General features: G+C 53.9%; 3 protein-coding genes across 3 annotated transcripts in view; 1 reads left to right on the plus strand and 2 right to left on the minus strand.

Moving 5' to 3' along the window:
- The window catches only part of LOC135405014 (zinc finger protein 418-like), a 161,350-nt gene that overhangs the window by 3,430 nt on the left and 136,678 nt on the right, over positions 1-21,242 (plus strand). The window contains exons 2-3 of the mRNA XM_064639735.1: positions 1,265-1,933; positions 13,102-13,111. Of these exons, the coding sequence (XP_064495805.1) occupies positions 1,265-1,933; positions 13,102-13,111 (679 nt within the window). The remainder of the gene's footprint in view (positions 1-1,264; positions 1,934-13,101; positions 13,112-21,242) is intronic.
- On the minus strand, positions 13,870-15,130 carry LOC135405367 (zinc finger protein 239-like). Its single transcript, XM_064640055.1, has one exon. The coding sequence runs from the start codon at positions 14,950-14,952 to the stop codon at positions 13,900-13,902; it is 1,053 nt and encodes a 350-aa protein (XP_064496125.1). The 5' UTR covers positions 14,953-15,130; the 3' UTR covers positions 13,870-13,899.
- The window catches only part of LOC135404629 (zinc finger protein 883-like), an 82,706-nt gene continuing 76,602 nt past the window's right edge, over positions 15,139-21,242 (minus strand). Inside the window, exons 3-4 of the mRNA XM_064639363.1 lie at positions 16,109-16,554; positions 15,139-15,173 (exon numbers count right to left, since the gene is read on the minus strand). Coding sequence (XP_064495433.1) covers positions 15,139-15,173; positions 16,109-16,554 — 481 coding nt within the window. The remainder of the gene's footprint in view (positions 15,174-16,108; positions 16,555-21,242) is intronic.

Below are 21,242 nucleotides of genomic sequence, written 5' to 3' on the forward strand. Positions count from 1 at the left end.
AACCCCACCCTGGTGGGATGACACTGTCCCCTCCCTACAGGACACTCCCCCCGAACTCTTCAGGGGTGCATTTTGTATCTATTTCTGGTTGCTGATTCCTGCTGGGGACGTGACGGAGCCTCTGCAATCCCATGCATGGGGCACAATCTCCTCTGCAGAGCTTGACTCACTGCAGAGAAGCCAAATGCTGCCCCTGGGCTGTCAGAAGTGGTGCTGAAGCCTCTTTCAGCCCAGCCCCAGGTGCAGTTTTCTCATCCCCTCCCCGAGTGCCCGCTCCCCCAGCCGGCACTGACCAACCAGGGCGTTTGGCACACTTGGTTTGGTGGTTTGGAGAAACAGCCCTGGACTGGCAGGGGGCCAGAGAACCTCGAGGAACAGCCCTGGTGAGTTTTAACTAAAACTACATTAATACAGTTTTTGATTAATATATAGTTAAGTCAATCAAGTGCTCATGAAATGACATCACTCCCTTCATCCTCCTAAATAAACACCATTTTTTTGGTCTGAATCTTCATATTTTGGAGTATTTTTGGCTGAATCCTAACTTTTTGCAGTTTGTGAGTGGGTTCATCTTGCTATTTCTAAGAGGTTTTTTGCCTGAATCTCGATGGTTTGGATTTTTCTGGGCTGAATCTTGGTGTTTGGGAGGTTTTTATGGACACAGGATGCCCAGTGAGTTCTAGAGATGGACTTGGACAGGAGGAACCCCCAAGCCAACGCGCTCAGCCCTTGTTTTCCCCCCATCAGGATTTGTCCTTCCTGAAGCTTGGGCGGATGGAGGAGGAGGCTGCGAGGAAGAGGAAGATGCCTTGGGCCCCCCAGGCAGGTGAGGAGGAAGTCAGTGTCCCTTTGGGCGGGTGTTGTGCTGGCTCTGTCAGCCGAGCATGGCCCCGGCTGCAGGACAACCCCGCTGGCGCCGCCGTCCTGCCGGGGCCGGAGTTGGGGGGATGTCCTTGGCCTTCCCTGTGGGCCGGAGGCAAATCCTCTCCCTGTCCTTCTTGCTTCCTGCCCCAGGCCCCGAGCTGAGGACGGAGAGCCCGGAGGACAAATCCCCCCGTGAGACCCTGGTGGGAGAGGCCGTTTTGAAGGGCTCCCCGGCGCAGGAAGGCAGCGGGGAGGAAAAGGGCCGGAGATCCCCCCGCAGGAGGGGCTCCAAAGCCATCCCAGGGTTTTCTGAGGAGGAAAGAGCCAGCCTGTGCCGGGAAGGCGACCAGAGCTTGAGCCAGAGCTCCAACCTGGTGGTCCCTGAGCAACCTCCCACTAGAAAGAAGCCCTTCAGGTGCTGGGAATGTGGGAAGAGCTTCAGTCAGAGCTTCAGCCTGCTCCGCCACCAGCAAATCCACACTGGGGCACGTCCCTACAGATGTGGAGAATGTGGAAAGAGCTTCAGCCAGAGCTACCACCTCCGCATCCACCAGCTCATCCACAGCGGGGAACGGCCCTACAAGTGTGAGGAATGTGGGAAGAGCTTCAGCCGGAGGTACCACCTCCGCACCCACCAGCGCATCCACACTGGGGAACGGCCCTACAAGTGTGAGGAATGTGGGAAGAGCTTCAGCCGGAGCTTTCACCTTCGTTCCCACCAGCACATCCACAGTGGAGAATGTCCTTACACGTGTAGGGAATGTGGGAAGAGCTTCAGTGACAGCTCCACCCTCCGCAAACACCATCGCATCCACACTGGGGAACGGCCCTACAAGTGCCTGGATTGTGGGAAGAGGTTTCCAACCAGGGGGAATCTCTACACGCATGAGCGGACGCACACGGATGAGAGGCCCTTCCACTGCACCGACTGTGGGAAATGGTTCAAGGAGAAATCCCATCTTGTCACCCACCGGCGCATCCACACCGGGGAGAGGCCCTACAAGTGTGGGGAGTGTGGGAAGAGATTCACCCAGATCGGTGTCTTGACCAAACACCAACGGACCCACCAGTAAGAGAAGCCCTACCAGTGCCCCGACTGCGGGAAGAGCTTCGGCTGCTGCTTCCACCCCGAATGAAGCCCCTGATGGTGAGGCAACCCCTGGAGTCCAGTGACTGTCAGTCCATCCCTTTTGACCATAAAGGGCCAGTCCCCTTTCACAGGGGCAGCTTCTTCCAACAGAACCTTTCTTGTGGGGTGTGTCGAGATTCCTGCCTTGCCTGGGGACCCCCCAAGGTCACTGCTGGAGGTTGAGAGCAGAGATCTCCCCACGAGCGTTGGTCTGGGGGAGTTCCATCCATCTCTAATTAAGAATTATTGATTTTGTGCCAGCTGGAGTAGAATTGCTTCAACAATTGCTTTAGTGTAGAGCACTGTCCTCTCTTCTCCTGTACTCCTGGTAGTTTTAGTGTTTGTATTGTGCAGTAAATAATTCTGATGAAGATTTTTTGTCTGGTCATTTGGAACCCTAAATAAATCAATAGATTTGATTTGCCATCATTAAAACCTTGAGGACAAAAGTGGTTCACTCACACCTCTCTAATTTCTCTAAACTCAAACTGTTGTCATTACCCAAGGCTGAGATTGGATCCAGCAGCCTCCAGAACCCCAGAGTAAGTTGGGAGCTCAGGGGGGCCACCCCCTTTTGCCAACCCCCCTGTGCCCAAAGACCCCCATGGGACCATCAGGCCTGCCAGACCACCTCCCCTTTTCCACCCTTCTCCCTGTTCCTCCCACTTTCCCATTGTCCCCTCAATCTCCAATTTTCCCCCTGAACAGTTTTGGGGGCCCAACCCCCACTTTTTTCCCCCTCTCCTGTGGGCACTGAAGGATAAAATGAGGCTGCACACACAGAGTTCCATTTCAGGACTTGTCCCCCCATCTTTCCGCCGTCCCCCTTTCATTGGGGTTCCTTTGGAAACAGCGCCTGGGCTTTGTCTTTTAGTCCACTGGAATTCCCAGCATGGCCCCAAAGCAGTGCCCTGATCCCACACATTCCCCTCCCCTCATGTCCTGGCTGTGTTCAGCCACCAGAGAAAAACACAGGCTACCATGCAGAGTGTTCCAAGTGGTTTCCACTTTGGCAAACAGCACTCTCTGGATGGAAAACACCAGTCAAGGCCAAAACACTCCTTTTGGATCCTGATTAACTAAATGCAGCTGCTGCTGCCTTAACTTGTTCCCACAGAAATTCTCAGGGTTCTTTTGGTTCCAGGAGGCCCCACATGTCACAATGGCCCCTTGATTCCATGAGCTTCCATAGTCTCCAAAGATTCCTTTAGTTCCATGAGGCCCTGCAGTCCCAAAATGCCCTTTGGATTCTCAGAGATTTCCCACTGTCCCAGGGTCCCTTGTGCTTCAGAAGGAGCTGCAGTGGGACAGTGGCCCCTTGGTTCCGTGAGCTCTGCAGTGTTCCAGGAATCCTTGGGTTCCAGGAGAGCCTGCAGTTTCACAAGGAGCACTTGAATGCAGGAGGTTCTGCAGGGTCCCAATGGCCCCTGGATTCTGGGAGGTTCAGAAATATCTCAGGGCTCCCTTGGTTCCAGGAGGACACACATGTCACCAGGAACCCTTGGTTTCAGGAGGTTCGACAGTGTCCCAGAATTCCTTTGATTTCATGAGGCCCTGGATTGTCCCAATGGACTCCTGATTCCATCAGCCCCCTCAATGTCACAATGGTCCCTTGGTTCCATGAGTTTCTGCAGCGTCCCAGGGTTCTTTTTGTTCCATGGGGAGCTGCAGTGTCACAATGGGCCCTGAATTCCAGGAGTTTTCCCAGGGTGACAGTGCTGCCTTGATTCCATGAGATTGCCTAGGGCTCCTTTGGCTCCAGAAGGCCCTGCAGTGTCACAATGGTCCTTGGCTCCATGAGGTTCCACCATGTCCTTGCTGGAACATGCGTGGCTGTAATGCTGCCCCACCTGCAGAGCTGCCTCCAGCTCTGGGCTCCAGCCCAGGAAGGACATGGACCTGTTGGAGCGAGTGCAGAGGGGATCAGCAAGAGGATCAGAGGGATGGAGCAGCTCTGCTGTGAGGAAAGGCTGAGAGAATTGGGATTGTTGAGGCTGGAGAAGAGAAGGCTTTGGGCTGACCTAATTGTGGCCTTCCAGTGTCTGGAGGGAGCCAACAAGAAAGATGGAGAGAGACTTTGGACAAGGGCCTGGAGTGACAGGACAAGGGGCAGTGGCTTCACACAAGTAGAGGGAAGGGTTAGAGGAGATAGTAGGAAGGAAATCTTTAATCTGAGGGTGCTGAGATGCTCTTGAAGGCCCCTCCCAACCCAAAGCATTCCATGATTGTGGGGCTGGTGGGTGAGGTGGTGGTCAGAACCGTCTGGGGCACAGGGACCCAAAATGAGGGAGTTTTCCATTGTGGGGGAAGGAAGGAGGGGCAGCAGAACTGACCCCTTGGACACCTGGAAGGCAGGCTTTGGCTGGAAGCTGGTGATGAGGAGCTGAGAGAAGCCCCCACAATGCAGGAGGAAATGGTCAGTGACCTGCTCTGCCAGTGAGACCCCCCCAAGTGCCTGGGCCCACATGGGATGCAGCCAAGAGTCCTGAGGGAGCTGGAGAAGGAACTGGCCAAGCCACTCTCACTCATTCCCCAGCAGTGCTGCACAACTGCACAAGTCCCAGCTGACTGGCAACAAGCACATGGGATGCCCATCCCCAGGAGGGGCCAAAAGGAGGATCTGGACATCTCCTGGCCTGTCCCATTGACCTCAGGACCAGGGAAGTCCATGCAGCAGATCCTCCTCAGTGCCATCCCATGGCAGGGGCAGGACAACCAGGGGATCAGGCCCAGCCAGTGTGGGGTTGGGAAAGGCAGGTCCTGCCTGACCAACCTCATCTCCTTCTCTGACAAAGGACCCGCTCAGCAGCTGAGGGAAAGGCTGGGGATGTGTCTCTCTGGAATTCCAGAAAGCCTTTGGCACCATCTCCCCCAGCATCTCCTGCACAAACTGGCTGCTCATGGCTTGCCCGGGGAACTGTTTGCTGGGTGACAAAGTGTCTGATGGGCCAGGGAGTGGTGGGGAATGGAAGGAAATCCAGGTGGGGTTAGTCACTAGTGGGGTTCCCAAGGGCTCAGGGTTGGGGCTGCTCCTGTTTAACATCGTTCGGGATGATCTGGACCATGGGATCGAGTGCCCCCTCAGGAAAGTCGTGGACAACACCACGTTGGGTGTGAGTGTGGATGTGCTGGAGGGCAGGAAGGCTCTGCAGAGAGATCTGGACAGGCTGGATCAATAAGGTCAAGTGTCAGGTCCCACACTTGGGTCCCAACAACCCCCTGGAACGCTCCAGGCTGGGGGCAGAGGGGCTGGAGAGCTGCTCAGCAGGAAGGGACTTGGGGGTGCTGCTTGACAGCGGCTGGATATGAGGCAGAGTGTGTCCAGGGGGGCAAGAAGGCCAAGGGCATCGTGGCCTTTGTGGAGAAGAGTGTGGCCAGCAGGAGCAGAGAACTGATTGCCCCTCTGTGCTGGGAACTGGGGAGGCCCCACCTGTGTAGCGTGGGACCCTTGTATAACAAGGAATGAGAGATGCTCCTCGTGCGATGTTGTGGACCAAGAGGCTTTTATTCAAACTCGCGCGTCCTTTTATCCTTACAGATCATGTGACTTTCTTAACCAACCAGTTTACTAACTCTGGGGCATGCTCCTTGGGCTCTGTACCTGGGCACATCCTCTGTGCCACCTTTGGCCCGCCCCTACACATCCCCTCTTTTAATTATATTAAGAAGTCACAAAAACAGTATGAACAAAAATGCAAACAACAATGCAAACAACAATTTTAACAATCAGAACATTATAAAACTACTAAGCTTCGCAGTGATCCGGCACATTGCTTTGCTCAGTTTCTTAATTCTAATGTAAACCTTTTAAAACCTTCTTATATTCCTATAGGGTAGTGCAACTTGGAAAATTACTTTATTAACTTGGGGCTTATCTTAACTGTCTATAAACTTATAACTTTTTAATCTGAGGGTTTTTATAACTGGGGATTTCAAACTTTATTTAAGAACAGGGTAATCTTAGCAAACTACAATTTCTCAAAAGCGACCTGTGGCTGAGGTAATGTTATTTGTGAGGTGTTTGTCTTTTATTATTTGACCAATCACACAACTATTTTCATTCACACACTCATATCATACATCGGTGGCCACCGTACTGAACACACACATGAACACACACACACACACATTCCAGAGATTGCTTTTCACCACATTGGTCATTTCCTAATGTAAACTTGAAAACATAACATAACTCTTTTCCAAACTTCTGCGTTGCTCTGGTTCCTGTTGCTGTGGTCACATATTTGAATAGGGTTTTACACACCTGGAAGAAACTTGCTTGAGTTCTTTTCTATAACTTTTAGGCATAGCTTTCTCTCCATGTCACAAACCTAGGTATTTCATCCATCGTCCTGAAATCAAATCTTACTATGATTAGCAACTTGGGAGAAACAAACGCCTGAGGTGCGTGCTGCTTTTCAGACCTGCTTCTTTCAGCACTGTCACAACTCAAAAATTGATAACATACATAGCTTTTTCCAGATGTTCTTACAGGTTACACCAGTTCTCCCCCCTTTTGTTTAACTTAGCACGTTTTTCAATATGTGTTTTTACTGTTTTATGGATTAGTGTGAAATACTTGACGTGAGAATTTTCCTATTTCATAGGAATTTAGCTGCTTAATATTAATGTGAATCTATTTTAGAGTACCAAAGGTTTGCTAAGCAAGTAACTCATGTGTTTTACACCTTTGTGTTTTGTCTAGTGAATGTAGTAGCAGTTATGTTTTGTGAATGTATATCTATTTGCATGTACAATTTCAATATGTCCAATTCAAAAATGTATATCTCTGATCGCCAAGCCTCATTTGCATTTAACTCTCTAGGGTGGTTTCCTGACAGTGTGGCATACTTTGATGATGTAGCTTTATTGATTGTTATTTGAATGGTCTCTTAGAGAACCTGTATTCTGATGGAGAATGAATGAAGCAATTGCTTGCTTTAAAATCTGGGTATAGTGTTAAACATTGCTGCTTTAGCAGCTTTTCAGTTTCTGTCAGTCATTGGCTGTGGCAGGTCAGGATGTGATTTTGCGTGCATTTGTGTACAAATCATACCTTTTGTAACTCACAGGAACCAACTAGAACGCATTTCAAAAAACAGGTAAGGGTTAACAATATCTCAAGGAAATTAACTTTCAAAACAGATTATCAACCTCATAGCATAATAAGCACAATCATAACATCAAAGGATTGTTTTAAAATTTTCCCAAGGTAATGACAATCAGTCCAGAACTATACAGAAGCTTAGTTCATGGCTTGTAGTTTTCTCACTGTTCCGTGGCAGGGTTTATTTTAAGTCTATTGCAGCATATTGTGTTTTCCTAGATGCATATGTGAAGGCCCTGAGGCCTTTCATTGGTTCAGTTTTGCATCCGGTGTGGCCTTTAAAGGTAAACTGTTGATTTCTGCCACAATCTGTGCTTAAGGAGATGGATTAAAATATTACCACCAAAACTTGCCAGGGCATCTTGAAATCCAGCGTCCTCAGCTGTCATCCTATCCAAATTGTCCTTTCAAGGCTGGAATGTTGGTAAATGCAGGATTTCTTCCGTCCAGATCCTCAGTCGTGCTCTGCCCTAAATGACAAGCTTACAAACTCAATAGCAACTTACACAGATTTAGGTGGTGGGGTATGACTGCAAGAGCTGTTTTAGAACCAACAGTGACTTCTCTCAGTTTGATCCCACTGAAACAAAGCTGCAATGCTTCATACCTGCTGGAAACAAAAAACTAGGCAGATTTGCTTTTCAGGATCTCCCCTGTTTTGTTTGCTCTTTGTTACCTTGGTATAATTCTCTAATTTTTGTTTTGCCTCTGTAATCAACAATTTGTCAGACTTTATGTTGGAGTTCTCCCTTAGCAACACAAAGAGAGGTTGTAGGTTCCCTCTGTTTATGGCTAAAACCGGTTTTAAGCAACTGGTAGCCCTTTGAGGTTTCTGCAACTCCTGTAAATACAAATGTTTTTTACCTCGAGCTGCGTCACTTGTGTAGAGCTTTTTTGCTGTGTTGTCTTTTCCATGGCAAGTCCAGAATTGTGGTTGTTGGATTCTTCCTGAAACAAACTGAAGATCTGCACCTTGGGCAGTTTTGGTTAAAACAGCAGGAACAATTAGCAGTTCATTTCTTGTGGCATTGGCTATTAATGTGTCCTCTGCATAATGATGTATTATGGCTGTCTGATACTTCATCGAGGTATTTTGCATCTCCTGAGGAGGTACAGCCCAGCAGTGAGTTTGAATAGTTTGTGCACTGCTTAAAACCATGATGGGAAAGAGGGGTTTCTGGGCATCCTCAGGGTGACAGAGAATGGTAAAGGAAAGGTTTTTTGAATCAGTTACCACTTGTGACAAATTTGCTAGAAACCCTTTAAATAGAGGCAGTCCAATCTGCAAGGCTTCTGCATGTGTTTTGACTGCGTGTTCTGCTGTTAGCATCTGTAATGTTTTCCACCTGTCACCTTTCTTTGGGGTACCGGGTACATGGTTATTTTGGGGGCTGGTTATTGGTGTGTGGCTTGCCTTAAGTAGTTTTCTCTTTTGCACATGAACAGTAGTGCTAAAAAAGAGTACAGCTAGCAATGCTATTACAAGCAACACAATGCTTGTAGCACATCTTTTGCTTTGCTTATGGCACCCTTGGTACAACTGAGTCATTTCTCTGCTGCTAGGGTGTTTATGGAATGTTGCAATTAGGGGTTTCCAGGGACAATTCTCCTGATAGTGATTCACTTTTCCACAACTAAAACAACTAGTTGTGTGTCTGACTTCCTTGTGTATTCTTACCTGGGCATCTAAAGCTGCAGCTAGAGAGGCAGGTAGCTGCTTCTCAGAGCTAGCCTTTTGATAGGGTTGCACTAGCTCAGTAAAGTCACAGTTCTCCCTTGCAGGAGAGCTCTGCAAGGCTCTTGCATTTTCTCTTTCAAAAGCCAAATGCTTGTACAGCATCTCTCTGGCTTCATTGTATTCAATTTGCTTGTTTAAAGTCGACTGTAGCTGGTCCAAATATCTTAAATTCAACTCAGTATAACTTTGTAACCCTTCACTGTTGGATAGATAATCATTTTGATCTGCAGTGATAATGTTTTTCATAGCCTTTAGGGCTTGCCTGGCTATCTCTTTATGGTATTTTGATTGTGAATCTAAATTATAATTTGCTTTTCCGCCTGATTGATGTGCCGTGGTGTCTGCCTGTAGGTATTTCCTATGAATAGAACAATTTTTCTGGAAATCAGCTAACCAGACTGTATATTGGGTGTCACTGAGAACTAGTTTTATCAGTTCTTTCCAGTCAGATGTAGTGAGTGGGTAGGTGTAACTCAATGCCTCCAAATATTTAAAAATATTGGTTAAGGACAGACCAGAACCACTTATCAATTGCCTCAGGATTTCTGCGGCCTCATACAAGGCTTGACTCTGAGGGGGCTGGCTTAGGCTCATATCGTCTGGGTATGCCTGATTTATTTTTAGGTTCTCCATTTGACTTATTGCCTTGTCCAGACATTGTTCCCACATGTTAGTTGAAATCTCTCCCTGTGCCTTATTGATCCCTCCCGTTGGAACTATGTTTAGCTCTTTCTCCCCCTCCTTCTCCCCTTCCTTCTCTCCCTCCCTCCATTCCTCCCATTCCTCCCATCCCTCCCCCCTTTTGTTTTCGGTAAAACCGGTTCCTTGTGGGGGGATGGTGGTCAGTGCAGGTGGCGAGTGGGGGGCGGGGCTGGGCTCTCGGCCGGAAAAGAAAGGTTGGAGTACAGTCTGTGTGGGGGAGGACAATGGCTGCGGCCATGGCTGTGCACGAGGTCGCTGATCATTTGCAGCGAAAGGGGATGAATACATTAATTTACTCTCCCCATCACTGTAACAGGACTGCCTTGTGTGGACCCGGGGGTCAGAAGTTCGCATGGCAGTGTCTGTCTCTTCCCAGTGACTCGTTTTACGTGGCTCACGTGTCTCCCGGTATGATCTCTGAGTTTGTGTTATCATGTTGTGCTGTGCTTGCTTTCAGCAGTGTGTGTAGGGTGTTTTGTTCTTCCCTGTGTGCCTTGTGCAGGCAGAGTTTATCAGAGTAAAGCTGCTTTATGTTGCAAAGTTTAGCAAAACCCTAGAGTCTGAGTTTTGTTTCAATGTATCAGAGGTTTCTATGGAAACAGGTGTCTTATGTTACCTTATTTCGAGCGGCTGGGAGCACACGTTTTGAGTCCTTTTGTAGCAGATTGGGCTAACTGCAGTCCTTTTTTGCTGCTGCTTTGGGAGGTCCGGGCTGTGTCGGCTGCGGCGAGGGGGTGCGCGGTGCTGTTCCGGCGGCGTGGGCGGTTCTGCGCACGGCTGGAGGCGGCTGCAGCTCGGGGCAGGTCCCGGCGCGGGGGCAGGCTCGGCAGATGCTGGTTCGGCGATGGCAGGCTGTGGGGTTCCGGCGCTGGTGGCTGGTGTCCCGGCGCAGGCTGCAAACTGCGGCTCGGGACAGCGGCGGCGGCGGCGGAGGGGCCAGGACCCGCGCGGGCGGCTCCGGCGGCGTGCTCGGGGCCGCGCGGTCCTAGCGCCGGGCCGGCGGCGAAAAGCGGCGAAAAGCTCTTTTGGGGTTTCCGCGGTTTCTGAAAGGGTTTTCCTCAACTTGAAGGGTCTACACTATCGTCACTAACAGGCAGGGGTCGGCAGGAGTTGGCCAAGTCTCCTCCGGTGCGCAAGACGCGCAGGGGCGGCCAGCACACGTGCTTGGCTCGGCCGCTTCTCGGGTACTTTCAAACTACGGGTTTAGTAGTTGCTAGGCAACAGGCACTAGGTGCCGGCCGGCGGTGCAGCGGGCACGGAGTTCTGCGCTTTCCGCTGGGCAGAAAGGCAATGCGGGGGTCGCGCGGTGGGGCTGGGATGGTACGGGCGGCAGCGAAAGCTTCTCGCACGTGATCCAGCAGCAGTCGGTAGCGGAATACCGCTTTTACCAAACGACCGACACTTAGGGAATCAACAGGCCTTTCCCTGACGATCTTAAGGTGCTCCGCAGCTCGGGGCTCCGAGCTGCAGCCACGTCTCGCCCAGGGATCAGTCTTAGACGTGCGGGTTCGCTCCAGACAGACTCACCGCCTTTGATGTTGCATGGACCCTCTCCGCACTCTCCGGCTGCCTGCTCTGACCTCTCGGCTTCTTCCTTAACTCTTTCTTCTCTTCTTCCGTGCACTACCTAATCTTTTTTGAGCTCGCTAACTAACTATCCGTCTCTTAGATGCCACTAAGACCACGGGGTTTACTGACGTCAAAGTTTTTTGCGGTAAAGACTCCCATCTCCGAAAAATCGAGACGATCCCGGAGTCACCGGCTAATCTCCTGATTCAGGATATTTATCTCACTTAATATAAGCTAAATTTGTCCCGTTCGAGCGCCATATGTAGCATGTGACCCTTGTATAACAAGGAATAAGTGATGCTCCTCGTGCGGTGGTGAGACAAAGAGGTTTTATTCGAACTCGCGCGCCCTTTTATCCTTACAGATCATGTGACTTTCTTAACCAACCAGTTTACTAACTCTGGGGCATGCTCCTTGGGCTCTGTACCTGGGCACTTCCTCTGTGCCACCTTTGGCCCGCCCCTACACCCTGTGACATCAGGTCCTCCCCTCTGACATCACACCCTTCCGGTGACATTACATCCTCCCCTATGACTTCACAATCATCATATAACATCACACCTCCACATGACATCACAGCTCCCCTATGACACCACATCTTTCTTGTCACATCACATCTCTCCTGTGATATCATATCATCCCTGTGATGTCACATCCTGCCCTGTGTCATCATATCATCCCTGTGTCATCAAGGCTTCCCTATGATGTCACATCCATCATATGACATCACACATCTCCTGAGATATCATATCCTCCCTTTGACATCATGGCATGCCCTGTGACATCACATCGTCCCCATGACATCTCAGCCCCCCCGTGACATCACATCCTCCCTGTTACATCACATTCTTCTTGTGACATCACAGTTTGCATATGACATCACACCCCCTCCTGTGACATCACATCTCCCATATGACATCACAAGCATATGGCATCACATCTCTCTTATGACGTCACATCCATCATATGACATCACACCCTACCTGACACGTCACACCTGCCCGTGACATCACATCCTTCATGTGACATCACATGTCCCCTATGACATCACAGCCACCATATGACATCACATCTCCCCTATGACAGCACGCCTACCTTGTGACATCACATCCTTCCTGTGACATCATATCTCCCCTATGAGGAGATGTGATATCCATCATATTCTGGGATAATGCAGGACCACATGAAATCAAAGGAATTCTGGGACACTGTCGAACCTCCTGGAACCAAGGGTTCCTGGTGACATGTGTGTCCTCCTGGAACCAAGGGAGCCCAGAGATATTTCTGAACCTCCCAGAATCCAGGGGCCATTGGGACCCTGCAGAACCTCCTGCATTCAAGTGCTCCTTGTGAAACTGCAGGCTCTCCTGGAACCCAAGGATTCCTGGAACACTGCAGAGCTCACGGAACCAAGGGGCCACTGTCCCACTGCAGCTCCATCTGAAGCACAAGGGACCCTGGGACAGTGGGAAATTTCCGAGAATCCAAAGAGCATTTGGGGACTGCAGGGCCTCATGGAACTAAAGGAACCTTTGGAGACTGTGGAAGCTCATGGAATCCAGGGGCCATTGTGACATGTGGGGCCTCCTGGAAGCAAAGGAACCCTGAGAATTTTTATGGGAAAAAGTTAAGGCAGGAGCTGCTGCACTCAGTTAATTCAGATCAACAAGGAGTGTTTTGGCCTTGACTGGTGTTTTCCATCCAGAGAGTGCTGTTTGCCAAAGTGGAAACCACTTGGAACGCTCTGCATGGCAGCCTGTGTTTTTGTCTGGTGGCTGAACACAGCCAGCACATGAGGGGAGGGGAATGTGTGGGATCAGGGCACTGCTTTGGGGCCATGCTGGGAATTCCAGTGGACTAAAAGACAAAGCCCAGGCGCTGCTTCCAAAGGAACCCCAATGAAAGGGGGACGCCGGAAAGATGGGCGGACAAGTCCCAAAATGGAACTCTGTGTGTGCAGCCTCATTTTCTCCTTCAGCACCAACAGGAGAGGGGGCAAAAAGTGGGGGTTGGGCCCCCAAAACTGTTCAGGTGGAAAATTGGAGACTGAGGGGACAATGGGAAAGTGGGAGGAACAGGGAGAAGGGTGGAAAAGGGGAGGTGGTCTGGCAGGCCTGATGGCCCCATGGGGGTCTTTGGGCACAGGGGAGTTGGCAATGGGTGGTGGCCCCCCTGAGCTCCCAACTTACTCTGGGGTTCTGGAGGCTGCTGGATCCAATCTCAGCCTTGGGACAACTGAAACAACAGTTTCAGTTTAGAGAAATTAGAGAGGTGTAAGTGAACCACTTTTGTCCCCAAGGTTTTAATGATGGCAAATCAAATCTATTGATTTATTTAGGGTTCCAAATGACCAGACAAAAAATCTTCATCAGAATTATTTACTGCACAATAGAAACACTAAAACTACCAGGAGTACAGGATAAGATAGGACAGTGTTCTACACTAAAGCAATTGTTGAAGCAATTCTACTCAAGCTGGCACAAAGCAATAATTCTTAATTGGAGATGGATGGGACTCCCACAGACCAATGCTTGTGAAGAGATCTCTGCTCTCAACCTCCAGCAGTGACCTTGGGGGGTCCCCAGCCAAGGCAGGAATCTCCACACACCCCCCAAGAAGGGTTCTGTTGGAAGAACGTGCCTCTGTTAAAGGGGACTGGCCCTTTGTGGTCAAAAGGGATGGACTGACAGTCACTGGACTCCAGGGGTTGCCTCAACACCAGGGGCTTCATTAGGGGTGGAAGCAGCGGACGAAGCTCTTCCTGCAGTCGGGGCACTGGTAGGGCTTCCCTTACTGGTGGGTCCGTTGGTGTTTGGTCAAGACACCAATCTGGGTGAATCTCTTCCCACACTCCCCACACTTGTAGGGCCTCTCCCCGGTGTGGATGCGTCGGTGGGTGACAAGATGGGATTTCTCCTTGAACCGTTTCCCGCAGTCGGTGCAGCAGAAGGGCCTCTCATCCGTGTGCGTCCGCTCATGCGTGTAGAGATTCCCCCTGGTTGGAAACCTCTTCCCACATTCCAAGCACTTGTAGGGCCGTTCCCCAGTGTGGATGCGATGGTGTTTGCGGAGGGTGGAGCTGTGACTGAAGCTCTTCCCACATTCCCTACACGTGTAAGGACATTCTCCAGTGTGGATGTGCTGGTGGGAACGAAGGTGAAAGCTCCGGTTGAAGCTCTTCCCACATTCCTCACATGTGTACGGCCGTTCCCCACTGTGGATGCGCTGGTGGGTGCAGAGGTGGTACCTCCGGCTGAAGCTCTTCCCACATTCCTCACACTTGTAGGGCCGTTCCCCACTGTGGATGCGCTGGTGGGTGCGGAGGTGGTAGTTCTGGCTGAAGCTCTTCCCACATTCTCCACACGTGTAGGGACGTGCCCCAGTGTGCATGTCCTGGTGTCGGAGCACGTGAGAGCTCTGACTGAAGCTCTTCCCACATTCCAAGCACCTGAAGGGCTTCTCTCTGCTGGGAGGCTGATCAGGGACCACCAGGTCAGAGCTCTGGCTCAAGCTCCAGCCGCCTTCCTGGCACAGGCTGGTTCTTTCCTCCTCAGAGCACCCTGGGATGGCTTTGGAGCCCCTCCTGCGGGGGGATCTCCGGCCCTTTTCCTCCCCGCTGCCTTCCTGCGCCGGGGAGCCCTTCAAAACGGCCTCTCCCACCAGGGTCTCACGGGGGGATTTGTCCTCCGGGCTCTCTGTCCTCAGCTCGGGGCCTGGGGCAGGAAGCAAGAAGGACAGGCAGGGGATTTGCCTCCGGCCCACAGGGAAGGCCAAGGACATCCCCCCAACTCCGGCCCCGGCAGGACGGCGGCGCCAGCGGGGTTGTCCTGCAGCCGGGGCCATGCTGGGCTGACAGAGCCAGCACAACACCCGCCCAAAGGGACACTGACTTCCTCCTCACCTGCCTGGGGGGCCCAAGGCATCTTCCTCTTCCTCACAGCCTCCTCCTCCATCCGCCCAAGCTTTGGGAAGGACAAATCCTGATGGGGGGGAAAACAAGGGCTGAGCGCGTTGGCTTGGGGGTTCCTCCTAGAACTCACTGGGCGTCTTGTGTCCATAAAACCCTCCAAAATACCAAGATTCAGGCAAAAAAAACCCCAGAAATAGCAAGAATGCACTCGCCCCCCCAAACTGCAAAAAGTTACAGTTAAACCAAAAAATACTCCAAACTATGAACATGCAGCCCAAAAAAATTCTCCCAGAAGTTCCCCATCTCTGTTCTCTTCCCTCTGGGGTTCAGAGGGTCACCCCTGACTGACCCTCTGACTCCTCTGTGGTGTTGGGGGTCCCAAGGGTCCCTTCTCCTCTGACTCTCGCCTTTGGGTGCACGTTCCCAGACATTCCTCCTCTCCAGGTTCTCCACTTCGTTGTCCCAGGGATCCCAGGGGTCCCCACTGTCCAGGCTTCCCCTTCTCCGTGTCCCCCATTTCAGGCTCCCAGGGGTCCTGGGGCTCCTCCCTCTCCGTGCTCCCCCCTCCAGGCTGCCAGGGGTCCCCCAGCTCTGCCCTCCACACTCCGCAGCTCCCGGGCTCCACACCCACCCCCGGCACTCCCAGGGGGCCCCAAACCCACTGTGTCCCCCCCGCCGGCACCGGGCTGACAATGGAGCCGGCGGGGCCTGACCCAGCAACACCAACCCCCACCGTGGGGGGGACCCACACAAGGGCCGGCTGTGCCCAGGGCAACCAAACAGCCCCACAGGTGGGGGGACACCAGAGGCTGCCCCAGGGCAACGAGAGCAGGGAGCAGATCGGGCTCCCTGACACGTGGGCGGGCTCTGGGTTCAGCCTGACCAGGGGCAGTTTGGCACCAACAGCACGGCCCCGACCGCTGGCTCAGCACAGGGGGCCCGAGCTCCCCCCTCTCCAGGCTCTCAGGGCTCTCTAAGCTCCCCCCTCTCTCCAGCCTCCCCCGCTCTCCAGGGAACAAGGTATGGGGACAATAAGGCACCCCCACTGCACATCCACTCCCACTCTCCCTCCCTCCCTCCTCCCCCTACCCCCCTTTCCCACCCCTTCTTCGAGCTGTTCTTCTGTGTGGATGTGCTTGTGCCGGATCAGGTGGGAGCTGTGGCTAAAGCTCTTCCCACACTTGTAGGGCCTCTCCCCGGTGTGGATGCGCCGGTGGGTGACAAGGTGGGAGTTCTGCTTGAAGCCCTTCCCACAGTCGGTGCAGCGGAAGGGCCTCTCATCCGTGTGCGTCCGCTGGTGCACGATGAGATCTGAGCTGGTCCGAAACCTCTTCCCACACTCCCCACACTTGTAGGGCCGTTCCCCAGTGTGGATGCGTTGGTGGGTGCGGAGGGTGGAGCTGTCCCTGAAGCTCTTCCCACATTCCCCACATGAGTAGGGTCGTTCCCCAGTGTGGATGTGCTGGTGCTTGAGGAGGTCACAGCTCTGCCTGAAGCTCTTTCCACATTCCAAGCATCTGAAGGGCTTTTCTCTGCTGGGAGGCTGCTCAGGGACCACCAGGTCAGAGCTCCGCCTCAAGCTCTGGCCGCCTTCCTGGCACAGGCTGGTTCTTTCCTCCTCAGAGCACCCTGGGATGGCTTTGGAGCCCCTCCTGCGGGGGGATCTCCGGCCCTTTTCCTCCCCGCTGCCTTCCTGCGCCGGGGAGCCCTTCAAAACGGCCTCTCCCACCAGGGTCTCACGGGGGGATTTGTCCTCCGGGCTCTCCGGCCTCAGCTCGGGGCCTGGGGCAGGAAGCAAGAAGGACAGGCAGGGGATTTGCCTCCGGCCCACAGGGAAGGCCAAGGACATCCCCCCAACTCCGGCCCCGGCAGGACGGCGGCGCCAGCGGGGTTGTCCTGCAGCCGGGGCCATGCTCGGCTGACAGAGCCAGCACAACACCCGCCCAAAGGGACACTGACTTCCTCCTCACCTGCCTGGGGGGCCCAAGGCATCTTCCTCTTCCTCGCAGCCTCCTCCTCCATCCGCCCAAGCTTTGGGAAGGACAAATCCTGATGGGGGGGAAAACAAGGGCTGAGCGCATTGGCTTGGGGGTTCCTCCTGCCCAAGTCCATCTCTAGAACTCACTGGGCATCCTGTGATCATAAAAACCTCCAAAACACCAAGATTCAACCCAGAAAAACCCAAACCACCGAGATTCAGGCAAAAAACCCCTCAGAAACAGAAGGATGAACCCCTCCCCCTAAACTGCAAAAAGTTAAGATTCAGCCAAAAAATACTCCAAAATATGAAGATTCAGCTCAGAAAAAGGTGTTTAATTGGGAGGATGAGGGAAGTGAGGTCATTTCATGGGGACTTGATTGAGTTGCTATATGTTAATCAAAAGCTGTATTACTGTAGTGTAACTTAAAACTCTCCAGGGCTGTTCCTCGAGGTTCTCTGGCCCCCTACTAGTTCGGGGCTGTTTCTCCAAACCACCAAACCACGTGTGCCAAACACCGTGGTTGGTCAGTGCCGGCTGGGGGAGCGGGCACTCGGTGAGGGGATGAGAAAACTGCACCTGGGGCTGGGCTGAAAGAGGCTTCAGCACCACTTCTGATGGCCCAGGGGCAGCATCTGGCTTCTCCCAAACAGAGAGATGGCACTTGTTCCTCTGCAGGGAGTCAAGGGCAGGAGGGTGACTCCTGCTGTATGGATGGAATGGCAGAGGATCCCTTGGGTCCCAAATATAGATCAGCACTTAGGGATACAAATTTCTCTGCAAAGTCTGCAGTCAGTCTCCTCTCCTCTGGAGAGGAGATTGTGGCCATGGATGGGATTGCAGAGGCTCCCTCAGGCCCCCAGAAGGAATCAGCAACCAGGAAGAGACACAAAATGCCCTCTAAAGAGTTCGGGGGAAGTGTCCTGTAGGGAGGATAAAGTGTCACCCCACCAGGGTGGGGCTGGCAAGTGGGAGGCTGCTCCAGGGGTCTGCAAGAGGCCTCGTGCTCTGCTCGGCCCCAGCACTGCCTGGTACCAACACCCCCGGCTGCCCCCGGCCCTGGGCAGCTCTGCTGCCACAGGCTGTGCCCTCACCGTGGCCCTGCAATGGCCCTGCCTGTCCCTCACCCGTGGCCCTGCCCGTGGCCCTGTCCCTTGGCTCTCTCTCTGCCAGCTCAGTGTGGGGCACACGGGCTGGGGGTCCCTCCCAAGCCCCCCGGGCAGCCGGCGTTGGCTGGGGGGATGTGAGGGCTGGGCCTGCTCAGCACAGCCCCGGCCTCGTGCCCAGCGCCTCTTTCCTGACCCACACAAGAGCTTCCCGGCCCCCCCAGGGCTCCCCTGCTGCTGCCTCTGCTCCTGGCCCTGCCTTTGCTGCTCCCTTGGCTGGGGCAGCGGCTGCAGGGGGGGGATGGCAGCAGCTTCAGCTCCACGGCACTTCCTGGGGGGAGCTCAGCTCGGGGGGGGACGGGCAGGGACCTGATGGGGATGGACAGGGGCCCAGCAGGGACAGCCAGGGCCTGCAGGGGAAGGCACAGGGACAACCTGGACCCCCACACTGACAGGGCTCTCTCTGCTCCTCCTTGCAGGTTCCGTGGCCAGGCACAGTTTGTGTTCCTGGGTGCCCACCATCTCAGCACTTGGAGACGCTCAAATCAGTGCCCACAGCTCTGCAGCAAAGCCCCAGCTCACCTGGCACACAGGGGATGGACACAGCACCTGCTCGGGGATGGGCATTCACAGCTTCATCTGTTTTTTCCCACCACGGGGCTCTCCTTCCTCAGCAGCACCTCTGCCTTGCACTTATTCTCAGCCTCACCTCAGGGCCTGGGCTCAAGGATAGGAACCTGCAGGGAGGGGACATCAGGTGCAAGCTCAGGGCTGCCTGCTTGCACTGGCCTCTGGGCGTCTTTCTCCTTCTACAACCAGCCCAGAACTCAGCCTGCTTTGCTAACACCACACATTTACAGACTAACCTTGGAGATAGATATGGACAGACATCTCTATCACCCTGGGGATAGAGCCTCAAGCATGTGCTGCCACAGGAATGGCAATCAGAGAATCACAGAATCAGCGGGGTTGGAAAAGACCTCCAAGATCATCAAGTCCAACCCTGGATCCAACCCCGTCGTGCTTCCCAGACCATGGCACTGATGCCACATCCACTCTCACCTCCAACACCTCCAGGGACACTGACTCCACCCCCTCCCTGCCCAGACCATTCCAAGGCCTGATTACTCTCTCAGCAAAAAATTCCTTCCCAATATCCAAACTAAACCTCCCCTGGCACAGCTCAAGACCCAGCCCTCTTGTCCTACTGCTGCTTCCTGGCAGAACAGCCCCACCCCCACCTGGCTCCAACCTCCTGGCAGGGACTTGCAGACAGTCGGGAGGTCTCCCCTGAGCCTCCTCTTCTCCAGCCTCAACACCCCCAGCTCCCTCAGCCTCTCCTCACACCACTTGTGCTCCAGAGCCCTCCTGCCTTCCAGCACATCAACACACCCCCAGCTTGGGGTCACCTGCACATTTGCTGATGAAATGCCTGGTTCTGCATCTGCTGAAGATGCTCAAGGGGCAGCAGGACCAAGTCAGGGGCCTGGGAGGGGCTGGAGGAGCTGGGGAGGGGCTTTGGGGATTGGGGGTACAGACCAGTACTGACCAGTACAGACCAGGACAGACCAGTACCTCCTCACTGCTCCCCAGATCTCTCCTGGAGCTGGGCCACTCTGTCCTGGGACACCTGAGCCCCCCCAGTGCCCTCCCAGTACAGCCCAGTACCCCCAGTACAGCCCACTGTGTTCTTGTCCCAGGGTGCCGGGTGATCCCTCTTTGAGGGGGTTGGAAGGGATTTGAGGGGGGGCTGGGGGAGATTTGGGGGGATCTGGGGGTGTTTGATTGGAATTTGGGGGTTTTGGGGGCCTTTGGGTGCATTTGGGGGAATTAAAAGGTCTTGGGGGCACTGGGGGGTCAAAGGGATCTGTAGGAGGAGAGGATTAAATTTAAAGGGGTGTTGGGGGATATTTGAGGGGGCTAATGGGGCCCTGGGGGGAGAGGAGGGTCAGCACCACCAGCTTGCGATGCTGCAGTTCGGTGTTAAACCCAACCCTGAGACCCCCCTGGTGTCCCCAAGACCCTCTTGGTGTCCCCAGTTCCCTCCTTAACACCTCAAGACCCCCCTGGTGTCTCCATTTCTCGCAGGGCCTCCCCACGGCCCCAATTCCCCCTTGACACCCCCAATTCCCTTGTCCACAAATCCCTCCCAACTGTCTCCAAACCCCATCCCTGATGTCCCAAATTCTGCATCTCACCCCAGGACCACCCTGGACACTGACCCCAAAAACACCCCCCCCACCACACACACACTCACAGAAAGGCCAAAGGCATCTGGGAATATGTTGGGGACAGCTGAGGGGCTCTGAGGGGCACTGGGTGATTACTGGGGGATACTGGGACACACTGGGGGAAACCAGGGAGCACTGGGAGGGACTGGGGGGAACTGAAGAATGCTGGGAGGGCACTGAGAAGGACTGGGGAGTTACTGGGGGATTACCAGGACACACGGGGGGACACTGGCAGGTTACTCGGCCATACTGGGGGTTACTGGGTGCTCACTGCAGGATCACTGGGCCATACTGGGGGGCAGTGGGAGTCACTGGGACACACTGGGTAGTCACTGAGGGGGTTACTGGGCTGTACTGAGGGTCACTGGGAGGTCACTGGGATATACCGGGGGCACTGGGATCCCCTTACCCAGATGTGGTACATCTCCTCCCCCGGATTTGGGGAGCATCCCTAGGACCCCTCCCTTGGGGCCTGGAAGATCCCCTGAACCCCACTGCTGGGCTTTAGGGGACCCCCGGGCCCCCCTCCCTGTGGGGTCTCTGTGTGCTGAGTGTTGGGGGTCTCTGGGGTTCGGGGGGGTCACTGGGATCCCAGTTCCCTGGGGTCGGTCCACCAGGCCGGCAAGGGCGCTGTGGTGGGAAAAGTAATGGCGGATCGCGCACAGCCTCATGGGAGTTGCAGTTTCCTCATGAGTACTCCGCCGGCGCGCCTGCGCAGTGCAGCCAGGGCGCTCGATCAGCCCCCCACCCCCTCCGCGGCTTCCAGGCCTCGCGCTCTGCCCTTCGGGAACCCCCGAACCCCTCGGCTAAACCCTCCCGAGCCCTCCAGCCTTTCCACCCACACCCGCGCTCCCCGCAGCCCCCGGGGGGATCCCCGGAGCCCCGCTCTCCCGCAGGCCCCGCCAGC

This window comes from Pseudopipra pipra, chromosome W (genome assembly GCF_036250125.1).
Source record: "Pseudopipra pipra isolate bDixPip1 chromosome W, bDixPip1.hap1, whole genome shotgun sequence".
Lineage (NCBI taxonomy): Eukaryota > Metazoa > Chordata > Aves > Passeriformes > Pipridae > Pseudopipra > Pseudopipra pipra.

Coding starts and splice junctions, on each gene's coding strand:
- LOC135405367 (XM_064640055.1), bottom strand. CDS start 14,952: ATGGCCCCGGCTGCAGGACAACCCCGCTGGCGCCGCCGTCCTGCCGGG.